This window comes from Mesoplodon densirostris, chromosome 15 (genome assembly GCF_025265405.1).
Source record: "Mesoplodon densirostris isolate mMesDen1 chromosome 15, mMesDen1 primary haplotype, whole genome shotgun sequence".
NCBI classification, from domain to species: domain Eukaryota; kingdom Metazoa; phylum Chordata; class Mammalia; order Artiodactyla; family Ziphiidae; genus Mesoplodon; species Mesoplodon densirostris.
In genome coordinates this window covers 19,323,128-19,345,769 of record NC_082675.1, presented here as the reverse complement: position 1 = coordinate 19,345,769, position 22,642 = coordinate 19,323,128, and the positions used below count along the sequence as shown (strand labels likewise).

The following is a 22,642-nucleotide window of genomic DNA, read 5'->3' as shown; positions in this document are numbered from 1 at the left end:
CGGCAGTCTTCCTCTTGTTTCCTCTCCAGCCCTGCTTCTCACTGTTGCCCCCACCCTCCTCGTCCTTTACATCCCAGCTACCCACGTCCCCAGCTACCCATGTCCACACGCCCTTCCGCCCCTCCCCACACAAATGCACACAGACACACACATCGCATCATGCAGGCGTCTCTCTTCCCAGAAGCCCTTCCTCAGTCTCCTCACCTGGAAAGCAACCTCTTCAAAGAATGCAGGTAGGCTTCTGCCCGGTGGAGGTGCCTCCTCTGTGCTCTTAAAGCCCCTGAGTTTGCCTCCATCTGAGTTTGCATGAACCCTCCTAAACTGGCAAAGACCTTATCTAATGCACCTCTGGGTTCCCAGTCCCGAACACGGGGCCTGGCACACTGGAATCCTCATGCTGGTCCTGAGATCATTTTAGACAGTTCGTGGCACAGCCTCAGCATATGGAACCACAGTGTGAGAAAGTCTCCATATTCAACTTTTCTGATTATGAGGAAGGCCAGTCTGGCACTACTGTGTCTTTAATCCATCCTTAATACTTTATAATCTCCCTTCTAAACAAAGAGAGAGAGGCCTCAGGCAGCCTGTGACATCTAGGTAGAACTGAATTATATCATTTTGTCACATTCTATTTATTTTTGAAGTTTCCTTCTCTTTTGGCAAGTCATATTGGTTTTCCATTGATGGCAGGGATATAAAATGCCTTTTTAAGTAAGTTATATAAATTTTTAAGTGAATCAATTCAAAGACAAATACTTAGTAAATCGTAGCACAGATGGTACACAGACATGGAGTGTAAAATATCAGTGGGTTTTGAAAACTCAGTATGAATAAAAGAATGTAAAATATCTCACTAATAATTTTTATATTGAGTACATGCTGAAATGGTAATATATTGGATATACTGGGTTAAATAAAATATGTTATTAAAATTAATTTCACCCTGATAAAATGACATAGAACCACACACACACACACAGAGGAGCGGATGCAAAAACTAATGAAATCCTAGGTTGTACTGTACCAATGTTAATGTGCTGTTTTTTTGTTTTTTGGGGTTCTTTTGGCTGCGAGGCCTTTGGGATCTCGGTTCCCTGACCAGGGATCGAACCCAGGGCCCCAGCAGTGAGAGTGCCGAGTCCTTACCACTGGACCACCAGGGAATTTCCTTAATATGCTGGTTTTGACAATACACTATATATAATAGTTCTATAAGATGTTTCCATTGGGGGAAGCAGGGTGATGGGTACCTAGGACCTCTGTATCACAACTTTTGCAACTTGGCATGAACTTAAAATTATGTTAAAATTAAAACTTTAAAAATATTAATTGTGTCTGTTTCTTTTTACTTTTTAAAATGTAACTACTAAAACATTTAAAATTCCATATGTGCTACAGTAATGAAAATAGTATGGTATTACCTGAAGATTACTAATTATAGTGTGGCATTAGATCAAAGGCACAGAATAGAGAATCCAGAAATAGATGCCACTCTAAAAAGCCCCACTGATTTTTTTCTCCTTCATTTTTTTTTAAATTGAGGTATAGTTGATTCACAATATTACGTAAGTTTCAGGTGTACAACACAGTGATTCACAGTTTTTAAAGGTTATACTCCATTCATAGTTATTATAAAATATTGGCTATATTCCCTGTGCTGTACAATATATCCTTGTAGCTTATTTATTTTATACATAGTAGTTTGTACCTCTTAATCCCTACCTCTATCTTGCCCCTCCCCTCTTCCCACTGGTAACAACTAGTTTGTTCCCTATATCTGTGAGTCTCTTTCTTTTTTGTTACATTCACTAGTTTGTTTTATGTTTTAGATTCCAAGTATAAGTGATATCATACAGTATTGGTCTTTCTCTGCCTGACATTTCCCTAAGCATAATACCCTCCAAGTTCATCCATGTTGTTGCAAATGTAGGCCCAAATGATTTTTCACAAAGGTGCAGAAGCAGTTCAATGGAGGAAGGATAGCCTTTTCAACAAATGGTGCTGAATCAACTGGACATCCAGAGGCAAAAACCAAAACAAACCAACCAACCAAACAAAAACTCCTGACTTAAATGACACACCATATCCAAAAATGAACTCAAAATGGATCATGGACTTTTTAGGGAAAAATAGGAGAAAAAGTCTTCAGGATTTGGGGCTAAGCAAAAAATTATTAGACTTGACACCAGAAGCACAATCCATCAGACGGAAAATTGATACACTGAACCTCCTCAAAAATCTAAAAATTTGTTCTGCAAAAGACCCTGTTAAGAAGACAAAAAGACAAGGTACAGACTGGGAAAAAATATTTGCAAATGACATATATGACAAAGAATTAATATCTAGAGCATAAAAAGAACTCCCAAACTCAACCGTAAAGAAATGAAACAATTCAATAAGAAAATGAACAGAAGCCATGATCTGACATTTCACTGAAGATTCACAGATGGCAAGTGAGCATGTGAAAAGATGTTCAATATCACTAGTCAATTGGGAAACGCAAGTTAAAACCACAACGAAATACCACGTACACATTCCTGTAAGTGGCTAACATAAAAAATAGTGATAACACTAAGCCCTGGTGAAGATGCAGGTGTGGATCACTCCTACGGTGCTAGCAGGAAGATAAAATGGTACAGCCACTGCAGAAGTTTGGCGGTTTCTTATAAAACAAAAAGTGTGAACTACCATCGGGCCCAGCAACTGCATTCGAGCATTTATTCCACCTTATGCTCACATGGAAACCTGTATATGAAGGTTCACTGCAGCTTTATTTGTAATCACCGAAAAACTGGAAACAACCTGCCTATCCATCAACAGGTGGAGTTAAACTGTGGTGCATCCATACTGTGGAACACTACTCAGCCGTATAAAGGAATCAAGAATTGATACGCACAGCAACTTAGATGAATCACTACAGATTTACACTGAGTGGAAAAAGTCAATTCCCAAAGGTTATACACTGTATGATTCCATTTCTGCAACATTCTTGAAATGACAAAGTTATAGAAATAGAGAATAGGGCCTCCCTGGTGGCGCAAGTGGTTGAGAGTCCGCCTGCCGATGCAGGGGATACGGGTTCGTGCCCCGGTCTGGGAGGATCCCATATGCCGCGGAGCGGCTGGGCCCGTGAGCCATGGCCGCTGAGCCTGCGCGTCCGGAGCCTGCGCGTCCGGAGCCTGTGCTCCGCAACGGGGGAGGCCACAACAGTGAGAGGCCCGCATACCGAAAAAAAAAAAACAAAAACAAAAACAAAAAAAAAAAAAAAAAAAAAAAAGAAATAGAGAATAGATCAGTGGTTGTCAGGGGTTAGGGATGGGAGTGAGTGGGAGGGAGGTAGGTTTGGCTATAAAAGGACATGAGGACCCTGGTAGCACTGGAAATGTTCAGTATGTTGACTGTGGTGGTGATACACAAACCCACACGTGTGATAAAATTGTAGAGAACTAAATAGACACACACACGAGTACAAGTAAAATGCGAAGCCTGATTAAGATTGAGATATATATATACACACACACACATATATATAAGGATATATTATACAGCACAGGGAATATGGCCAATATTTTATAATAACTATAAATGGAGTATAATCTATAAAAATTTTGAATCACTACGTTGAACACCTGAAACTAATATAATATTGCAAATAAACTATATCTCAATTAAAAATATATACATATTCATTGTAAACAACAAAAAAGAAATGCAATAAAATATGGACTTTAATGTAAAAATAAAGATTGATACATTGCCAGTATATCTATGTCAATGTCAATACCCTGGCTGTGATATTATAGTTTTGCAAGAAGTTACCACTGGGGGAAGTTGGATAAAGGATGAGATATCTCTGCGTTATTTCTTACAAGTGCATGTGAATCTATCACTACCTCAAAATGAAAAAGTTATTCAAAAAAATGACATCTGTGGCGTGTGTTGTTTCTATTGGACTGTGCTGCCCCCAAGCTTCCTGACTCCCCAACATCTCCCTGCCCCACCTTGGTCTACCATGGGACCAGAGCTCCCCCAGCCCCACATTACCTGGCTCTTGTTGCTGCCAAAGACCCCACTGCCCATCAGGGGTAACCAACCTCCTTCCTTTCTGTTTCTGTCATCCCAAACTGGTAGTGGCCCAGGAGGAAGGGCCACACGGCTTTGCGGATCTCTGGCTGGATGCCCCCGTAGTAGATGAGACGCAGCAGCTCCCGCTCCTCATAACTCTGTGGTAGGTGGGGGGAAACAAAGGATTTGCTCAACAGGAAACCAGCGGATGGACTCTGTGACCCAGCAGTCCCGCTTCTCAGACTTAGCCCTCAGTGATCATGCTGTGAACAATCAAAGCCACATGGGCTCAGATATCCATCGCAGCATCATACAATAAAGCAAAACCCCAGGAACCCCCATAACTGCCCACCAATGGGGGAATGCTGCATCCCTACGTGGGAATACCACACGGAGAGTAACAGGGCAGCAGGCACATTTATGAGAACCTACATAAAAGGATGTTCAGTGTATACTGTTAAGTGTAAAAAATAAGATGCAGAATAGGTCGAGGGTGAACCCATTTTTGTAAAAAACAAAAACAAAACCCAAAGGTCAGAATATAATGAATTAACATTTCTACTTAATTTTTAGTCAATTTTGTGTACTGTGCTTATTGGGGAATATTATCTTGGAGTTATTAATCTTGACTCAGCACTAAGAAAATTGTTTTAAAGCGAATTAAACTGAAAAGGAACCATTTCCAGCTGATTCTTCGTACACTAATAGCTTTTGTGCACACAAGAATGACTTTAGCAACTGTTTGTTGTACTGTGGAATAGATTTGTCCTCTTTCTTTTTTAAAATTCATTTCCAGGCAAAGGCTTTGCAGATACAATTTGTCAAGCAGTCGCGCTGGGGGACCAGAGGGTCCTATCTGTGTGTGTGTGTGTGTGTGTGTGTGTAAAGTGCCAATGACTGCCAGAAGGCTACCCTGAAGGGCACTAGGGTCCTGTTTCCTCCCACCTCTTTACTTCACATTCTAAAATTAAAAGCATGTTTCACTTCTTAACACTAGTCTTAAATGTACCCAACCACAATGGCAAAACCAGCCATTTTGTTCCTGTTAGGAATTTTTATTCATAGTGTATTGACAGCCTTGTCAATGCTGTATAAAAATTAGGGAGCTATTTGGGGCTGAGGCTGTGAACGCTTCATCAAACATCTGTGTTCTCTTCTTCCAGAGTCCATAGCTGGACTCCATTTCCCAGCCTCCCTTGTAGGTAGGTGTGGCCATGTGACTGGGCTCTGGCCAAAAGGATGTAAGAGGAAGTGATGTAATCCATTTTCAAGCCAGGGCTTTGAAGAAGCAGGTGTACTCCCTTCACACTTTCCATTTCCCCTCTGATGGCTGGAAGCAGATGACCACAAGGCCCCAGAGGATGGTAGGGCCACAAGACTGAAAGATCCCTGACCCTCTAGAGGGAGGAGAGATGCCCACTCACCAGGAATGCCCACCCAGGACTGTTAAGTGAGCAATAAATACACCTCTATGGTGTCAAGCAACTAAAATAGCGGGGACTATGTGTTACTGCAGCCCAGTCCACCCTGACACAACGATGCAACCAAGCAGATTGTGAAAGGGTTGCAGGAGTGTGAGATGGAAAATATTTATTTTTGACTATTTATTGTTTCAGCCAATTTGTCCTTAGGATACTGCCTCCCAAACTGGGGAGATTGCGAGGAGCATTTGGGGAACTTTCTTTTTTTTCTCTCTCTTTTTTTTTTTTTTGGCTGCAACGCACAGCCCATGGGATCTTAGTTCCCTGACCAGGCATCGAACCCGGGCCTTTGGCAGTGAAAGCACGGAGTCCTAACCACTGGACTGCCAGGGAATTCCCTGGGGAAGGGGAACTTTCAAAATATAAATTCTTGGGCTCCACTCTTAGAGGTGCTCAATCAGTAAAGCTGGAGCCGCTGGAGTGGAGCCCAGAAGTCTATAAAACTTTCGAATTCCTCAGGAAATGTGCAATCGCTCTCACAGACTGCCAGGGATTATGAACACCATAACCTTTCAATTTAAATTTAAAATGGACATCAAACAGTTACATTTCTAGGACTCTACCCTCAAAATAAGAGAACTAGTGCAGAAAGGTATATGCTTATAAAGATGTTGACTGCAGCACTGTTTGAAATAATTAAAAAAAAAGAAAAAGGAACAGCCCAGATGTCCATCATTAGAGGAAGATTTGACTAAATTATGGTCCACCCATATATAAGGTGCTAAGGTTCTAACGTGTAATATTTTACTTAGAGATTTGAAAGATGTCTTTGATATAAAAGTTAGTTGGTCACTTAAAATACAAATATAATGTTATCTCATTAAAAAATGAGTTTCAGCTTTATTTATATAGACATATCTGTGGATGTGTAAGTATGGGAAATGTATAGCAGGGTCTACACCAAACGGATACTATTCATTAATTCAGGGGATCAGAACTAGGGGGGTGCAGCAGAGAGAAGATATTTAAAAACTTTAAAAAAATTCTGTACACCTGTGTTCTTCATTCTTTGAATTGTTACAGTAAGAAGGCATTCCTCCTGTAATTTAGAAAAGCAACTATTTCCGGGAAAAAAAACCACCCTTCTGCTTGTCCAGGTTTGGGAATCAGTTTATTTTTCCCACTGAGTCCCCTGGCATTCCCAGATTAATACACAGAATAGCACCTTCCCCCAACGTGGGGAAGCCAGGCTGAGCCAGGTGTTCACCAGCTTGGCCCTCCCCAGGGAGGAGGGATGCAGCTGATGGAGCCACTGCATTTACCCAGCGTGGAGGAAATGGGTATCTCCTCTGAGAGCCTGAACTTGGCAGCAAACCAGTATTTCTTAGAGTGGATTCTGCCTTCCACCATAGGTGGTACTTTTCCAACAAAGGTCCCTGCGGCCACATACATTGGAAGGAACGTTCCATATGCTCTCCCACACTCCCCCAATTTCCTGAGCGTGACAAGCATATCAGCATAGCCAAGGCTCTGACAAGTCCTGCAGGACACAGAAAGCTGTTTAAGCTTGTTTCCCAAATTATTTCTCCATGAAACTTTTTTCACACATAAACATTTCCCTTCCAGGAATATTTGTATTCTAATAAGAGAATCTTAGAAATCTATCTCCAGGCGAAATAGCTAATGGTAGAATTCTCGAGCCCTGAGACAAAGATGAGAGAAAAGGGTTTCATGTAGTGGTGGGGTTTCCTTGGTCCAGCTGCCTCCCTCTAACTTAGCTACTCTCATCATTCTAAGTAGCCAACTGGACTGTAAATTCTTCTGGCCGGGAAGTCACAGCACATCATACAGGACTGAGCATACAGCTGATGCTTAATAAATGCTTACTGACTGACTCATTCTTTACTCCTTCCAGGCAAACATATGTATTCTCCACCCTCCCTGATCCTCACCCCAATGGGCAGAAGCAGGCTATGGGTGTTGGAACTCTCGAGGAGGGGACCTTCAATATGTGTATGGAGAACCCAAGGATGTCACAACACTTGAGTCCCCACGCAGGTGGGTCTATTCCTCAGATGATAAGAGGTCCCCCCATAGTCTCTGTCTCCCCATAGTCTCTGCCCCACGGCAGGCCGAGCCAGGCCAACCCTTACTGTGCTGTCCTGCAGGTACTGCTCCCAGATCTCGGCTGTCAGCCCGTGTCCAGCATCGCAGGGCAAGTCCGGGGACACGATCATGTGATTGACCAGGGCTGACAGGTGGGTCCTCACAGTGGACAGGTGTCTGCAGTAGGCAAGCCCTGCCGGGGAGGAAGGAAAAGTGTCATTGTCCACCATCCAACACCCTCTGCCTTGTCTCACGGAGTCTCCAAAGTACTGTCCTACTCGCAATCTGACTGAACCCTCGTGACCAGCAAATTGTCATCATCCCCCTTTTCCAGATAAGGAAGGTGAGGCTTGGAGAGGCAAAGTCACTTGCTGGCTTAACTGCTTAACAGCCCTGTGACCCTGGGGAAGTCATGTCACCTTTCTCAGCCCCAGCACCTCCTCTGCTGGAAACCAAGGCATTTAATTCACAGGCTGGAGGCAGGAAGAGGCCAGTGACTCCACGGGCTCACTGTGCCCTGGGGTGCCTCCAATCCATACCAAGAGAAAGAGAATGGGAGAGAGGGGGATGACTCGTTCAAACTGCAGCTGGATAAAGAAGGCCCTGGCCAGTCAGTAGCTGGGGGAGATGCTGAGGGCCCTTCGAGCAATTGCCACCAACTTGCCCCCCTTCATCTGCTCCACCCTGGGTGCCGGGTCCACAGGAAGCACTCAGCCGGTGCTGGCCTGTGTGCGCTTTGACCATGCCCGTTCCTTCTGGCTACTGACCCCCAACTCATCCTTGAGTCCCAGAGAGGACCCTGGACCATCTGGAGCCTGAGGACTCACTCCTACCAACAACAGGGGTAATCATGATGATTACGATGAGGATGATACGATAGCTAACATTTATATAGCACACTTTGTTCCAGGGAGCTGTTCCCAGAGCTTACGTAACTTAGTTGATTCTCACTACAGCCCTATGAAGCAGGCATTCTTACTACGCCCATCTTATAGGTGGGGAAACTGAGGCACAGTCTGCGTGCATCACTTGCCCAGGTCACGTTGCCAGGTGTTGAGCTGGGATTTGAATGCAGACTGTCTGGCTCCAGAACTTGGGCTCTCAACCCCCATCAGGGAGGAACCACATCATGTGATGACATCAAGACCCATCTCGATCCCCAACCCTTCTACCAGGAAGCTCTTCCATTGTGGTTCCATAAATACTCACCCAATGCCTTCTTCACGCCAGGCCCTGCGTTAGGCACTAGGGATGGGTAGTAACAGAACAGGCAAAAACCTTCATCTTGGGGAGCTCACGCTTTCCCTGTTTCTCCAGGCCAGTACGACCTGCACTATTTTTTCGCAGGCCCAGGAAGGATGTACTAACACTTTCCTAGAATCCCAGAAAATATACACATTTTATCTTCCCCATCTAGGCTGTGAGGCAGGGGAAATAAAACCTGCTAAGAATCAAAATAGCAGAGTGGAAAAAACAGAGGCTTTGCCACCAGGCAGGCCTGGGTTTGAGCCCCAGCTCTGTCTCTTATTAGCTGTGTAACCTTGGGCAAGTCACTTTGCCTCTCTGTGCCTCAGTTTCCTCATCTGTTAATTGGAAATAATCAGAGCACCTGTATTATGAATTTAGTTTTTAAGTTTTTGGGAAGGGATCAGGCCATCTTACTCTTCTGCTTCGGCCTATAGGAGAAGGGGACTGACATTTACTGAGCACCGACTGCACACGATGCCAGGTGCTAGGGACTTTATACCTGCTTTCTATTCAATCCTGAAAACACACCCTCTAAGGTGGGCACTGGAGATGCAATGGTGATTAAACCAAACCCCTTCCAGCAAGTGTTCAATGCCTCCCCTTAGGACCAAGGGAGAAATTTTATGCCCAGTCTGTAAATGAGGAAATTGAGGCTAAGAAAGGTTAATGTAACTTCACCAAAACTAGACACCTAGGAAATAGGAGTCAGGCTCCTTCCCCTGATATTGCTGGCATGCAGTAGGCACTGAATAAATGCTCCCTGGAGACCACAATGGCAAATAAGGCCAATACGCACATCCATAGAAGGCTCTGGAAAGAATCTGGTACTTCATATTGTCACAGAGAAGCTTCAAGGGAGCCCTGTAGGAAGGAAGGAAGGAAAAGGAAGACACTTAGTACAGATCCACACGTAGCCCAGGTTTGCTGGAGAGGAGCATAACTCGTTATCTCTAGGGAGCAGATTAAAACCAGCCAGTCAAGTAGATTGGGGGTATTATTGTTTGTACCTACATAGCATCACTGCCCCTTCTTCTGTTATCAGCTTGGGAGTTACCTCCTCCCCAACTCTGTCCCTATGGTTTGGGTAGAGCTGATTCTACCCAGTACATGACTCAGCTTGGAGTCACAGTTATTGGGTCGGGGGTGTGTGTATGTGTGTGTGTGTGTGTGTCACATGATCCAACCTGGGCCAATGAAAATCAGCGCTGGAACTTTTGTTGGAACTACTAGAAAACAGACACTCTTTTCTCTGCTTGAGTTCCTAAGCCAGTGGCATGTAGGGCAGCAGCTGCTGGGATCCATTTTTACTACTGCACAGGAAGGGCCAGCCTGAGAATGAAACCATCATAGACACAAGCAGAGCCAAGAGCCAAAGAAACAGACATCCCTCTATGGAGCATCTCGATCCAGCCATGCCTGAAGCCACCATACCTCTGGATGTCTCAGTTCTATCAACAGATTTTCATTCGCACCAGTTTGAAGTGGGTTTCTTTCACCAGCAGAAAGTGTTTTGACATCTTTTTATTTTTTGATTGGAGTACGGTTGCTTTTCAATGTTGTGTTAGCCTCCACTGTACAACAAAATGAATCAGCCATACGTATACAGCCATATGTCTGACTTCTAAAGTGACCCAGCTGAACCAAAGTGGAGCCAGACTGCGATTCAGACTCTGGCTGACTGCCAAGGAGGTAATGCCTCAGAACTTCTCCTTGCATGGGAATTTGGGTGAGTGGGGGGGACTGTTGTGGCTGAAAGAAGGCCTCAGAATTGATGGAGAAAACAGGACTGCTGAAGGTAGCGTTGTGCATTCTTGGAGAAAACAGAGTGGAGGAATATTACACCCGTTAAAAACCCAGCGAGACTGGGAAGAAGGCATGGCTGAAGTCCTCCAGTTATGCATATGGAGGCATTAAACATTAAAGTCACCCTCTTTGTGCCCTCAGGCTGGTGAGGCTTGGCTTCCTCGGGTTACATAAGGACAGCATCACACTGACAGCTGCCCCACAGTGGCCTTGGCTGTCTGCAAGGTGGTGAGTTCCCTATCATTACAGATGTGGAAGCAGATACTATGAGAGGTACTAGGTTAGAACAGAATTTGTCAATTGTCCATGCACCATCAGCCGCAGAATCACTTGGGGTTTCTCCAGCATGTGGATTCCTAGGTCCTGCACAGACCTACTCAGTCAGGATCTCCAGTAAGTGGTCCAGGAAGCAGTACGTGATCCCCAAAGTGATTCTGATGCCTATGAAAATGTGAGAATCTCTGGTCATTTCAGTGCTTCTCAAGTTTAAAAAAGTACACACATGATCTTGGGACCTTGTTAAATGCAGATCCAGCTTCAGTAGGTCTGGGATGAAGGACAGAGAATCTGCTTGGGTGATGGTGCTGCTGGCCCAGAGACCACACCCTGAAAGCCAGGAAGTAAGTATATGGCTTTATCTGATGCTGGCCCCCATTTACACGCCCATGACTGAAGACTGGACCACCCACTGGGACAGAGGCCCAGCAAGGAAAAAAGAATTCCATTGTCCTAGGCCAGGCCAGGCGGGGTCAACGGGAAATATGACCAGTCTCAGGAATGGGCTGCGTAGTTCCAAGGAGACAAAGCCCTGTGGGCAAGGAGAGAGATGATCTGGGGATTTAACTTTATGCAATGAACTAAAAAGTGTCATTTATTGAACATCACCATATGCCAGGTACACATGCTGGCCACCTTAAACCATTATGTGATTTGTCCTTACAACAGCTACATAACGTAAGCATTAGTATCCCCACTTGTTGGAAGAGCAAACTGAGGCATGTTTGGTTGTCATTAAGTAATATTTCCAGCTTCTGTCTTCCAGGAGTGTGGTAGGACGCACTTCCTGGTCCCTTGTTGGTGGGGCCAATGAGGTGTGAGTGAAAATGTAAGTGCTGCACTCGGGCTGGAGCATTTAACCACTGGTTAAACCTCATCCAGAGCTCCATTTCCCTCAGTCACCGTGATTTGCAATATTCAAGATGGTGGTGGCTCCATCTGCCAGGCCCTTTAATGTGGAGAAACCAGAGCCCCCAGCTGACCCAGGATAGACACACAGCATGAATATGCACGATGGACAATCCTTTATTGTAATAAGCCACTGAGATTTTAGGATTGTTTGTTACAGCATCATAATCTTGTTTATCCTGATCGATATATGTAAGGAAGCTCCAACAGCTAGGGCTTCACACGGCTAGGATTTAACTCAGACAGGGACGATTCTATAGCCTATGTTCACTCCTCTGAATTCAAGGCAAGGCAAGAAATGGGCATCTGCAAATCTTTGGTAAATCCTTCCATTCCCTCCATCCACAGTCCAAGCCCCTCATACCTCTCATGGTTGCAGCCATTGGTTGAGCCACCATCAGCCGAGCCACTCTGTGAACAGGATGAGCAGGAAGATTTCCGTGGGCTGGGTTGCCATAGGGATGGCAGGTTGCTCACGGAGACATCCATCAGGTCCTGGGGGCCTGTGGTGGGTAGAAGGGGCAGAGGAAGAGCCACGGTTAAGCCTATGTGGGTCACAGAAACCTCACCCCAAAGCAAGCAGCTCACCCCCAGACCAGCACAGGGATAGGGAAAGACCCTGAACGTCACAGCAGGAAACAGCGACCCCAAACCAGGTCCTTGAGCCCATCCAAGCCAATGAAAGCCACCACCAAGATTTCGGGCCCCCAGCAGAGGGGCAGAGCCCATGAAAGCCGAAGAGACAGAAGGAGAACAGACAGAAAGAGATCAGAGCCAAGGAGACAGGCCCAACCCCCGAGCAGGAGGCCAAGCCTCACCATGTTGTCATTCAGTTGTCCTCATAGGAGGCTGCCAGGAAGGAAGGGGAGCCTGCTGGGGACGTCTGGGGAAGGCTGATGGCCTCGAGTCCCCAGAGGTAGGTCTCACGGGGAGCTCCTGGTGGTGAGATGTAAGGAAGCCTGACTCAACAGGTGAGGGAGGGCACCCAACAGCAAGGGAGGGGGCCTGCACTGTCCTTGGTCCTGGGCCTGGAGCTGCTCTACCAAGAGATCCTCAAATAGGTTGGCAACCCCCCAGAATCCGGTTGGGGGGCGTGTTAAAAAGCCATATGCCTGTATGCCACCCCTGACCTACTGAATTCAAGTAGGTCCTACTATATGCAGGCTGTATCCTGGAGATACAGCCCTTGAGTCCATGTTTCAAAAATAGTTTTGAGGTAGCAGCCACATTTGAGAACCAAGAGGGCACAAATGATCTCCTAACTCTTGGACACTGGTGGTTCCTGATCAATTGCTCCCAAGGATATAGCACTTATAGTTTCCCTTACTGTTTTCTTTCCCAGCTCCGTGGAAACCGCAGCATCTGCAGTGCTGCAGAACAAACACACCGGTGACCCAGGCATTAGAATTTCTACAGTTAATTTCCTGGCCTCTTGGTGCAAAAAAGTTGTTTTCTCTAGGACAGGGCTTGGTAAATATTTTCTGTAAAGGGCCAGGTAGAAAATATTTTAGGGTTTGCAAGCCACTATCATAACCACTTGACTCAGCTGCTGTAATGCAAAAGCAGCCAAAAATAAAAGGCAAACCAATGGGCATGGGTATGTTCTAATAAAACTTCATTTGTGGACACTATAATGTGAATTTCGTATCATTTTCACATGTCACAAAATATTATTCTTCTTTTGATTTTTTTTCAATTATTTAAAAATGTAAACACCATTCTTAGTTCATGAGCTATACAGAATGAGACTGGATTTGGCTTGTGGGCCATAGTCTGCCAAACCCTGCTTTAGGAAATTAAGAGGGGTACTCATTTGCCCCATGAGCCATGCCTCCTCAAGGATGACTGGTAATACCTGGCCTCTTCCCTTGGGCTCTAAGGGGAGGGGGAGCTGTGGATCCGGCCCCCCTAGTCACCACAGATCCGTAGCTGACAGTGTCTGCCCCCACCCACTGACAGAATACAAAGCTGCCTACAGAATGAGGTTCTTGAGGCCACCAAAAGTGGCTTGTTGCCCTACTCCTCCCCATAGACTCACCAATGAGCTGGACAAGAAAGACCAGTAAGCCCCTGTAAAATGTTCTAGAAAAAGTCCCAGTTCTCAGCCAATCTCAGGGAAGCACTGATCAGTTTCACGCAGATGTGGCAAGCGTGCCTCCACCCCCAGCCTCTCACACCCTGCAGACATCATCAATGGATCCCTCTGCTACAGAACCCGCAACACTCCAAGCTGCGTCCTGCAGCACGGAGGTAGGGCAGTGTGAGGGCATCAATATTTCTCCTGCCTCCACCTCCCCTGGGACCAAGACTCAAATGACAACATGGCAGAGGTGGCTGGCACCCAGCCCCAGGGGTGGGGGGAGCCCAGACAGTACTGGGGGGCTGCAGCTTCTGGCTTGATGTGGGAAGGGTGGTGTCCCATTTGGTCTGCGCCCACCGACTGCCCCTGGCCACCACTAACGCGGACTGTCCTGCAGGAACCACCATCCAGGCAGGGCCCACGGAGACAGGGGAAGTGCTGCCCATGGCACTGGAAGCAACTTAAGAGACAAAATAAAAAGCCCTGGTGAAATGGAAGGTCTGCGGTGCCCGGAACACTGAAAAGGCGAAAAGAACCAATTCCTTGGGGCTTGAAACCTTCCCCTGTCCTGTTCCACTTAGTTCCCATGGATTGTGTTTCATCAGAGGAAGAAAGAATGCTTTTACCTATAAAGTGCCTCCTCTGTGCTGGGTGCACATCCTCTACTATATGCAGGGGATTGCCTTACCCCTAACGACCCTGTAAGGAATGCATTTTTTTTCCTATTTTGCAGAAGAGAAAACTGAGGCTCAGAATGGTGACACAACTTACTCAAAGCCTCACCAGCTAGTCACTGGCACAGCTGGTCTTTTTTTTTTTTTTTTTTTCTTTTTGCGGTATGCGGGCCTCTCACTGTTGTGGCCTCTCCCGTTGCGGAGCACAGGCTCCGGACGCGCAGGCCCAGCGGCCATGGCTCACGGGCCCAGTCGCTCCGTGGCATATGGGATCCCCCCAGACCGGGGCACGAACCCGTATCCCCTGCATCGGCAGGCAGACTCTCAACCACTGCGCCACCAGGGAGGCCCACAGCTGGTCTTTTTGACTAAGTCTCCCCTTCTCTTCCCAATAAGAAGAGCTGTCACTTCCCGAGCTCAAGTCCTATCATTATCCCCTTTTACAGCTTAGAAGACTGAGGCACAGAGAGTTCAAGCAGCATGCCCAAGACTACTCAGCTAATAAGTGGTGGAGCCAGGATTCCAACCTAGAGGATCAGACCCCGAGATCCTATTCATACTCTCTCAGCTGTTTTCCTACTGGCTGTTGTCTCCCCAAACCATTCTTGCCCTAGACCAGCGGTTCTCAACCGGGGTGATGTTGACCTCCCAAGGGACACTTGGTGATGTCTGGAGACATCTTGTCATGACTTGGGAGTTAGCTAGATGTTACTAGCATCTAGTGGGTAGGGATGCTGCTCAACATCCTATATAATATATAAGACTCTTCCCTCCTCCACCCACAAACAGTTATTCAGCCCAAAATGTCAACAGTGCCAAGGCTGAGAAACCCTGCACTGGGCAGGTGCTGTCCAGTACAAATCCAATGTGAGGTACAAGCATAATTTAAAATTTCCTAATAGCGACACTAAAAGCATAAGAAGAAACAGATGAAATCAATCAGCAATATGTGCTGTTTAACCCAATAAACTCCAAATGTTATCTTTTTTTTTTTTTTTTTTGGCTACACGGCGTGGCACGTGGGATCTTAGTTCCCCGACCAGGCTTGACCAGGGATCGAACCCACGTCCCCTGAAGTGGAAGTGCAGAGTCTTAACCGCTGGACTGCCAGGGAGGTCCCACCAGATGTTATCATTTTCACACAGAATCAATACAAAATTATTAATGAGATATTTTACATTCATTTTCTTGGTACAAAATCTTCAAAATCCAGTGTGCACCGTACACTTACAATTTGGACTAGCCCCACTTCAAGTTCTCAGGACCATATATGGCTCACACCTCCCATACCAGACAGTACAGAGACCGTCTTGGCGACAGAGGGGTCTGGAAATGCCCTCCTCTGACTGTGAACCCACCTAAACGCTTGAGAACTTGTCTTTGCCTCCTCTGTGCACAAGAAGCAGGCACAGAACCAGGTGGTGGAGACAGGGGTGAGAAGACACGGAAAGGGAGTTTAGAACCACTTGTGGCCACATATTCCTTCCCACAGGGGGAAACTCTTCTCTCTCATTATTTAAGGCAGGCATCTGTATATTTTTTCTGCAAAAGGCCAGACAGTAAATATTTTCGGCTTTGTGGGCCATGTGGTCTCTGCCCCAACTATTCAACTCTGCGGCTGTGGCTTTTCAAGCAGCCACAGATCATATGTAAATGGATGGGTGTGGCCGTGTTCCAATAAAACTTTATTTATAAAAACAAGCAGTGGGCTGAATTTGGCCCACAAGAAGGGGTTTGCTGATTTCAGATTTAGGCACTTCTTCAGAAACTACTTTACAGGTCTTACAGATGAAAATCATAACAGGATTGTTTTGTAAACTCTGTGAGGCTCAGGGTCCTGAGAAAATCAACCAAGGATGGGGGTCACCATTTCCATGTGGGCTGAACCTGACCTTGAGGACGAAGGGAGTGAAACCACAATGCCCTCCCCCACCCTCCCATCAAAACAGTCTGCATGGAGTGGATGTAAGAAGCACAAGCTCTGGAGCCAGACCATGTGGGTTCAAATGCCAGCTATGCCAAGGATTAGCTGGGCAACCCTGGACCAGTTTTTTAACCTTTCTGTGCCTCAGTTTCCTCCTTTGAACAAGGCGGGATGGTGATGACAATGGTACCTGCCTGGGAGGGCTGTGGTGAGGATTAAGTGAATTAAGACATGGAGAGAACACAGAAGTGGGCTCGGCACACAGTGGCACTTAGGACATGAGACCCACCATTGCTCACAGGGCATCTGTCATATTAGGTGTGTGATGTATCATTGAGCTGACTTCTAAGAATATGATCCCGGGTGGGGACTGCTGTTATCCCAATTCTACAGATGAGGAAATGAGGTCTGGAGAGGGCCAGTCACTTGGCCACATTGCAGTGGCAGACTTGAAAGTAGTAATGTGTTCTTTTCTCTAAACCAGCAGTTCTCATCCGGGGGCAATCTGGCCCCCAGAGGACACTTGGCAGTGTCTGGAGACATTTCTGGTTGTCACAACGTGGTGTTGGTGGTGGGGGCAGATTTACTACTTGGCACCTAGTGAGTGGAGACCAGGGATGCTGCTCAACACCCTACAGTGCATAGGACAGCCCCCAACCACAAAGAATTATTCCATCCGAAATGTCAGTGGTGCTAAGATTGAGAAGCCCTGTTCTAAATACACTGTCTTGGTTGGGGCTTCCTTGAAGGCAGACAAGGATTTAAGTGCAAGTTGGGAGATGTTCCCAAGAAGCACAGGTAGGGGAGAAGTGAAAGGACACAGGACGGGAAGGGCGAAGAGGGTAATGAGCTGGTCACTGCATCAGTTACCATCATGGGCACCTGGCACTTGATCTCATGGGGGACCTCTAGGACATGTGCAGAACACACATTTCAGAGTGTTCTCACCTGAGGGGTAAGGGAGCTGGGGCATTTATACACCAGCTCCTACCGGGCACTGGCTGAGGGCTGCTCCAGGGAGGCACTGATTGTAATCCACCCCACCCACCCACCAGGGCAGAAGGAACCCTGGTGGCTGGAGAAACCCTTAGGCAAGGAGACACTAAGGCTGGCAGCTGGCAGTGGAGCTGCCTGCACAGAGGGTGTGGGTGGGTGCAGCTAGCATCTGTTCCCCTGGCACGTGCAGGGCCACAACAGGCTAATGTGGATATTCCCCAAATAAGTAAGACATTCAGCACCCAGCCTGGCTCCCAGCAAGAGCCTACAAATTGTTGGATGAGGCCCTGTGGAGAGAGCTGCCTGGGAAGGCAGCCACAGGGCACTGGCCCCTCTGATAAATCAGCTCTCTGGGGGCAGTGGGGGTGGGTGTGCGCCACGTGAGCCGTGGTACCGCAGAGAGGCTAGGACGGCTTCAGACCCTGATCCTGGGCGGGAACGGATGTGGCAATACACTTCAGGACACTCCATAGCTCTTAAAGACACAGGAACATGAGGCTTTGCTCCTAACTGAATACATGTGAAAACACAGGCTAACCCAAGCAACCAACATAAGACCTTACCACCAAGCCTGCCCACATCCCAGCTCCGACAGCAGTGAATGAGAACTGGAGCATTAAGCAGCCTGGCACGATTAGTCCAACCTCGCCAGGGAGGGTGTCTGCTTTCAAAAGAGCCTCTCACTGCCCAGCGTGGTCACTTAAGCAAAGGGAATCTCAGAGCCATTATCCATCAAATGGGAACAGGGCTGCAGAGGGTTAAATATTTAAAATAAGGTTTATAGAAAGAGCCTGTAACTTATTACTGATTTGTTTAACAGACATCCACACAGTGCTTAACAAATGCCAGGCCTCCTTCTGAGACCTTTTCAAATATTAATTCATTTCATCGTCACCACAGCACTCTGGTAATGAAGATCTTCATAGCAACAGTTTCCATTCACTAAGCATCTACTTCATGGCAGTCACCATGCAAACTGTAGGACATATGTTATAATCTTGTGTGCCAGTGCCCAGGGCTTCCCTTCCCCTCTGCTGGCTTTTATTTATTTGTTTGTTTGTTTATTTATTTATGGCCACGCTGCGCGGCTTGCTTGATCTTAGTTCCCCGACTAGGGATTGAACCCACGCCCTCAGCAGTGAAAATGCAGAGTCCTAACCACTGGACCACCAGGAAGTTCCCCCCCTCTGCTGTCTTGACAACCATTTATTGAGGGCTTACTGTATGCGAGGCCTCATTCTATGGGCATTACATTGACCAGCTTATTATCTCACTGAATCCTTAAAACAATATATTGAAGTAAAATAATAATAACAACATAATAGCATGTGAGTGTTCTTTCTGTGCCAAGTGCTTTATCTCATTTGTTCCTCACAAGAGTCCCATGAAATAGGTCTATGAACATCCCCATTTTACAGATGAGGAAACCAAGGCACAGAGGGGTGAAGTGACTTGCCCAAGTTCAACCAGGATTCCAGAGCCCATATCACTGCTGTTCCCCCATGCCACCTTGTGCCCATGGACATCTTTATTAGCTAAGCAGAGAGTGCTTATTTGTTTTCATTTGGGGGAAATCAAGGCTGCCAAGATCCCAACTTCCTGATTCCAGGTACCCCTGCTGGCCCCAGAATCCACATCTCTTGTTCTCTAGTTCCACATGGCTGAAGTCAATTTCAGGACCAGCTAACAGGTGGATCCCTGGGCCCAGGGCCAGGGCAGCTTACCGAATTCGGATTGCATGCCAGGGTAGATGATCCTGAACACGTAATCTGTGGCCTCCTCATCTTCCTTGTCTGAAGACGTGGACTCAGACGAACCCTGAGGGCTTCGCTTGCGCAGTTTGGGAAATACTTTGCCCTGAAAGAACACATCCCAGTGCATGGTCCCTGGGACTCACCTGTCTCCACAACCTGCACAGCCCGAGGGTCTCTGTGGGGCATGCAAGAGACTATGCAGCCACATAAGGGCCCATGGGCAAGAACAGCCAGCCACTCCCCATGGCTGACCCCTACCCCAGCCTCCCTGGGGCTCCCACGATCACTCACCTTCCCCCGTTGAGACCAGAGTGGCGGGTCCAGCTGCCCGTGAGGGAGCAGCCCATTCTCTAGGCACGAGAGGAACTGCAGGAGGTGACCTCCCTTGGGGAAGCGGAAGGGCGGCCTCTGGATCCCGTCCTGGCTGACCAACACCACTGTCCCACCGCTGTCCACTGCCACCGTGACCCGGCCAGAGGAGACCCAGCAGGAAGTCACTGTGAGACATGGTGATGGGCCCCCTCCCAGGCATGCCCAGCTAGACCCAGCGGTCCTGCTCTAAGGCTCTGGGAAAGGCCTGGGCAGAAGCTCAGGGGCAGCTGTCACGTCCTCCGAGTCCCCCTCATCCCACCCACCAAGGCCATCAACTAGGGAACTACAGGACAAGGTCAAGAAGAAGGTGCTTGGCCTCCCTGCATTCACCCACCAAAGGAAAAAGATACCCCCAAACACCCTATGCCCCTCAAACACACTCTACAAATTGACCTGATCTATTTTTGTATGGAGGCTTTCAGACAGACCCATTTTTAGAGCAGTAATTGACTCTTGTTAGCATGTATTAAGCATTTACTGTATACATGCATAGCACATTAAAGGCATTGCCTTATTGTAATACTCAAAAGAGCACTATGAGGCATATCTATTACTGCCTATTTTGCATATGATAAAACTGAGGCTTAGAGAGGTTATGTAACTTGCCCAAGGTCACACAGCTGGTGAGTGGCAGGACCTGGATCTGAACCCACGTCTGTCTCATTAAATAATTTAAATCACTGTGTTTTGTGTCTTGGTAAGGTACAGATTCCTTTTTTAATAAAGCAGGATGGCCCTCTGCTTGTTCAGAATATACCTTCCTTGGGCTATAAAGGAGAACTCTAGCTATAAATCTTTGATTTTCAGAACACTGACTTTGGAGGGACAAAGGCCTGGGTTTGAGACCAGACTGGGGAGCTTAGGAAGTATATCAATGTGCCACGCTGCTTCCTCACCTCTAAAATGGGAATGATGGGGCCCTTACCACTGGGTTGTTGCAACGATTAGATAACAAGCATGTGAAGAGTGAGAACTGTGCCTGATACATGGGTTTAATGCTGAGCCCTTAACAAATGCCATTTGATCCTCACAGCAACCCCATGAATAGATGCTGTTATTATTTCCATTTTACAGATGGGGAAACTGAGGCTCAGAGAGGTGAAGTCACTTGTCTGAGGTTGCACAGGTAATAAGTGGGTGGGGCAGGCAGGGGATCCAGGCGGAACACCCCAGCCCCATGCTCACCCTCAGTCCCTACCTTGCTGGTGGCAATGCAGGTAGACAATCTCCTCCAGGCGGATGGTCATGGCATAGTCCCAGTAGACGCTGGAAGGGGAGGGAGGGTCAGGCTTGCAGGATGTCTGCCCAACTCGCCATGGGGAAGCCCAATCCATGGGATCCTCCACCCTCCTCACCAGGACCACCTATCCTCAACATCCATGTCCCAGTCTTCTCAGACTCTATCTCCCCTTCTTCTGGTTCCAGTACCCCAGTTTTCTAAGGAATCCCCCCTACACACACAGTTCTTTAACCCCAGTCCATGTGGCTAAGGCTGACCTCTCCTACCCTCCCCCATCTCGAGGACTCCAGGAATGGGCACTTGACCCTGGCTTGGCCACTTAGTATATGACACTGTTCCAGCCACTGTGATTGGTTCACGGATTGCCTCATGATGCAAGCAGAACCAATGAGACTCAATTATTGGATTTATGTTAGAAATCTCTGGGAAAGAGATGCTCCTTTCTGCTAGGAGAGTAGTGGTAAGGATGATAGCACTCTGGAGATGCAGAGGTCCATGGCAAGAAAAGGCGTGCCTGTGAATGGAGTCAACAGCTGGGGAAGTCGAGCCAAGAGACGGAAAGAGTTCAGGTCCTCATTTGAGTCCCTGGATCCAGCCATGCCTGAAGCCACCACCCCTGGATTTTTCAGTTCATGTGAGCCAATGATTTAGGCAGTTTGAGTTTGGTTTTCTGTCACCAGCATCTAAGATAAGAGTCTTGTTGACCAACTCCAGGCCACCATGTGTCCATGTGGTTAGAACAGCCACTCAACAGCCTTAACTGCACAGGTCTCAGCAGGGTGGCTTGAAGGCTTCCATGAACCTCATTTTCCTCCTCTATAAAACGGGGCTGATAATAATACCGACTGCATCGTGTTGCTGTGAGGATTAAATGGAATCACATATTTGAAGGGCTTAACACAGTGGTGATGCATGAAAAGGTACTTGGTGAACGGTCCCTGTGATGATTTACTTAAGGTTTTCCATTTCCAGCTCAATGCCTACTGCTGTCTTGCAACAGATTGCCCTTCCCCTCAGAACACAATGGACAGTGGGGGCCACAGGAGTGCACTGTTCAAGTTTCCTTCAGATCGTGCTGTGGGGAGCAGAGCTGACCAACCAACAGCTTCAGGGGCCACCCCCGGGGACCCACCACCACATCTGTGCTAAGGTCATGCTTCGCCTGGGCTGCTTTTAGTCAGGACTGAGCACGTGGGGGTGACAGTGTAGGTCTATTCTTGTGGGCTGGGAGACTCCTCCAGTGGTCAACTTTAGCCCAGGGATTCCCTACTGATCTGGCCAAATGTTCTTAGAACTGCACTGTGTCCGAGATTCTTCCTGGCCAGTCTTCCTTCCTTTCCCCATCCCTTCCCAGTGATAAGACCAGCTTCTCGGTCTGCCCGCCTCCTTCTGCTCCTCACTTTGATCCTTTGCAGGTTCTTCCCCCATTACATCTCTTCTGCACGTCTAATCCTGTCTTGGTGTCTGCTTCTTGGAGGACACTAACACAGGCATCAAGGTCAGGCAGGGTTCAAATCCCACTCCTGCCACCTACATTGAGCCAGTCTTTCCCCGTCTCTGGGCCTCAGTTTCCTCTGATGTAAAGCAAGGAAGTTGGAATATAAACTCTCTGAGGGTCCTTCCTGCACTGGTCTATACCAGAATCAGTGTTGTCAGGATCCATGGAGTGAATGTCCTTGGACGATGGTCAAGTAGACAAGCGTTTTCCCGAGTAGTAGCCTCTGCCAAGCCCCTCACGAGGCGAGTCTCACTCAGGAGGTCCTTCCCAGGGCTC

At 47.3% G+C, this 22,642-nt stretch overlaps 1 protein-coding gene and 1 non-coding gene across 3 annotated transcripts in view; both read right to left on the bottom strand.

The window, feature by feature from the left end:
* The window catches only part of SGSM1 (small G protein signaling modulator 1), an 85,996-nt gene that overhangs the window by 18,923 nt on the left and 44,431 nt on the right, over positions 1-22,642 (bottom strand). For both annotated transcript variants that reach the window (XM_060119232.1, XM_060119231.1), the window contains exons 10-16: positions 20,827-20,894; positions 19,548-19,711; positions 19,227-19,359; positions 12,193-12,331; positions 9,637-9,701; positions 7,640-7,785; positions 4,095-4,223 (exon numbers count right to left, since the gene is read on the bottom strand). In XM_060119232.1, coding sequence (XP_059975215.1) covers positions 4,095-4,223; positions 7,640-7,785; positions 9,637-9,701; positions 12,193-12,331; positions 19,227-19,359; positions 19,548-19,711; positions 20,827-20,894 — 844 coding nt within the window. The remainder of the gene's footprint in view (positions 1-4,094; positions 4,224-7,639; positions 7,786-9,636; positions 9,702-12,192; positions 12,332-19,226; positions 19,360-19,547; positions 19,712-20,826; positions 20,895-22,642) is intronic.
* On the bottom strand, positions 1,091-1,163 carry TRNAE-CUC (transfer RNA glutamic acid (anticodon CUC)). The gene has a single exon. It is a non-coding gene; the product is annotated as a tRNA-Glu (tRNA).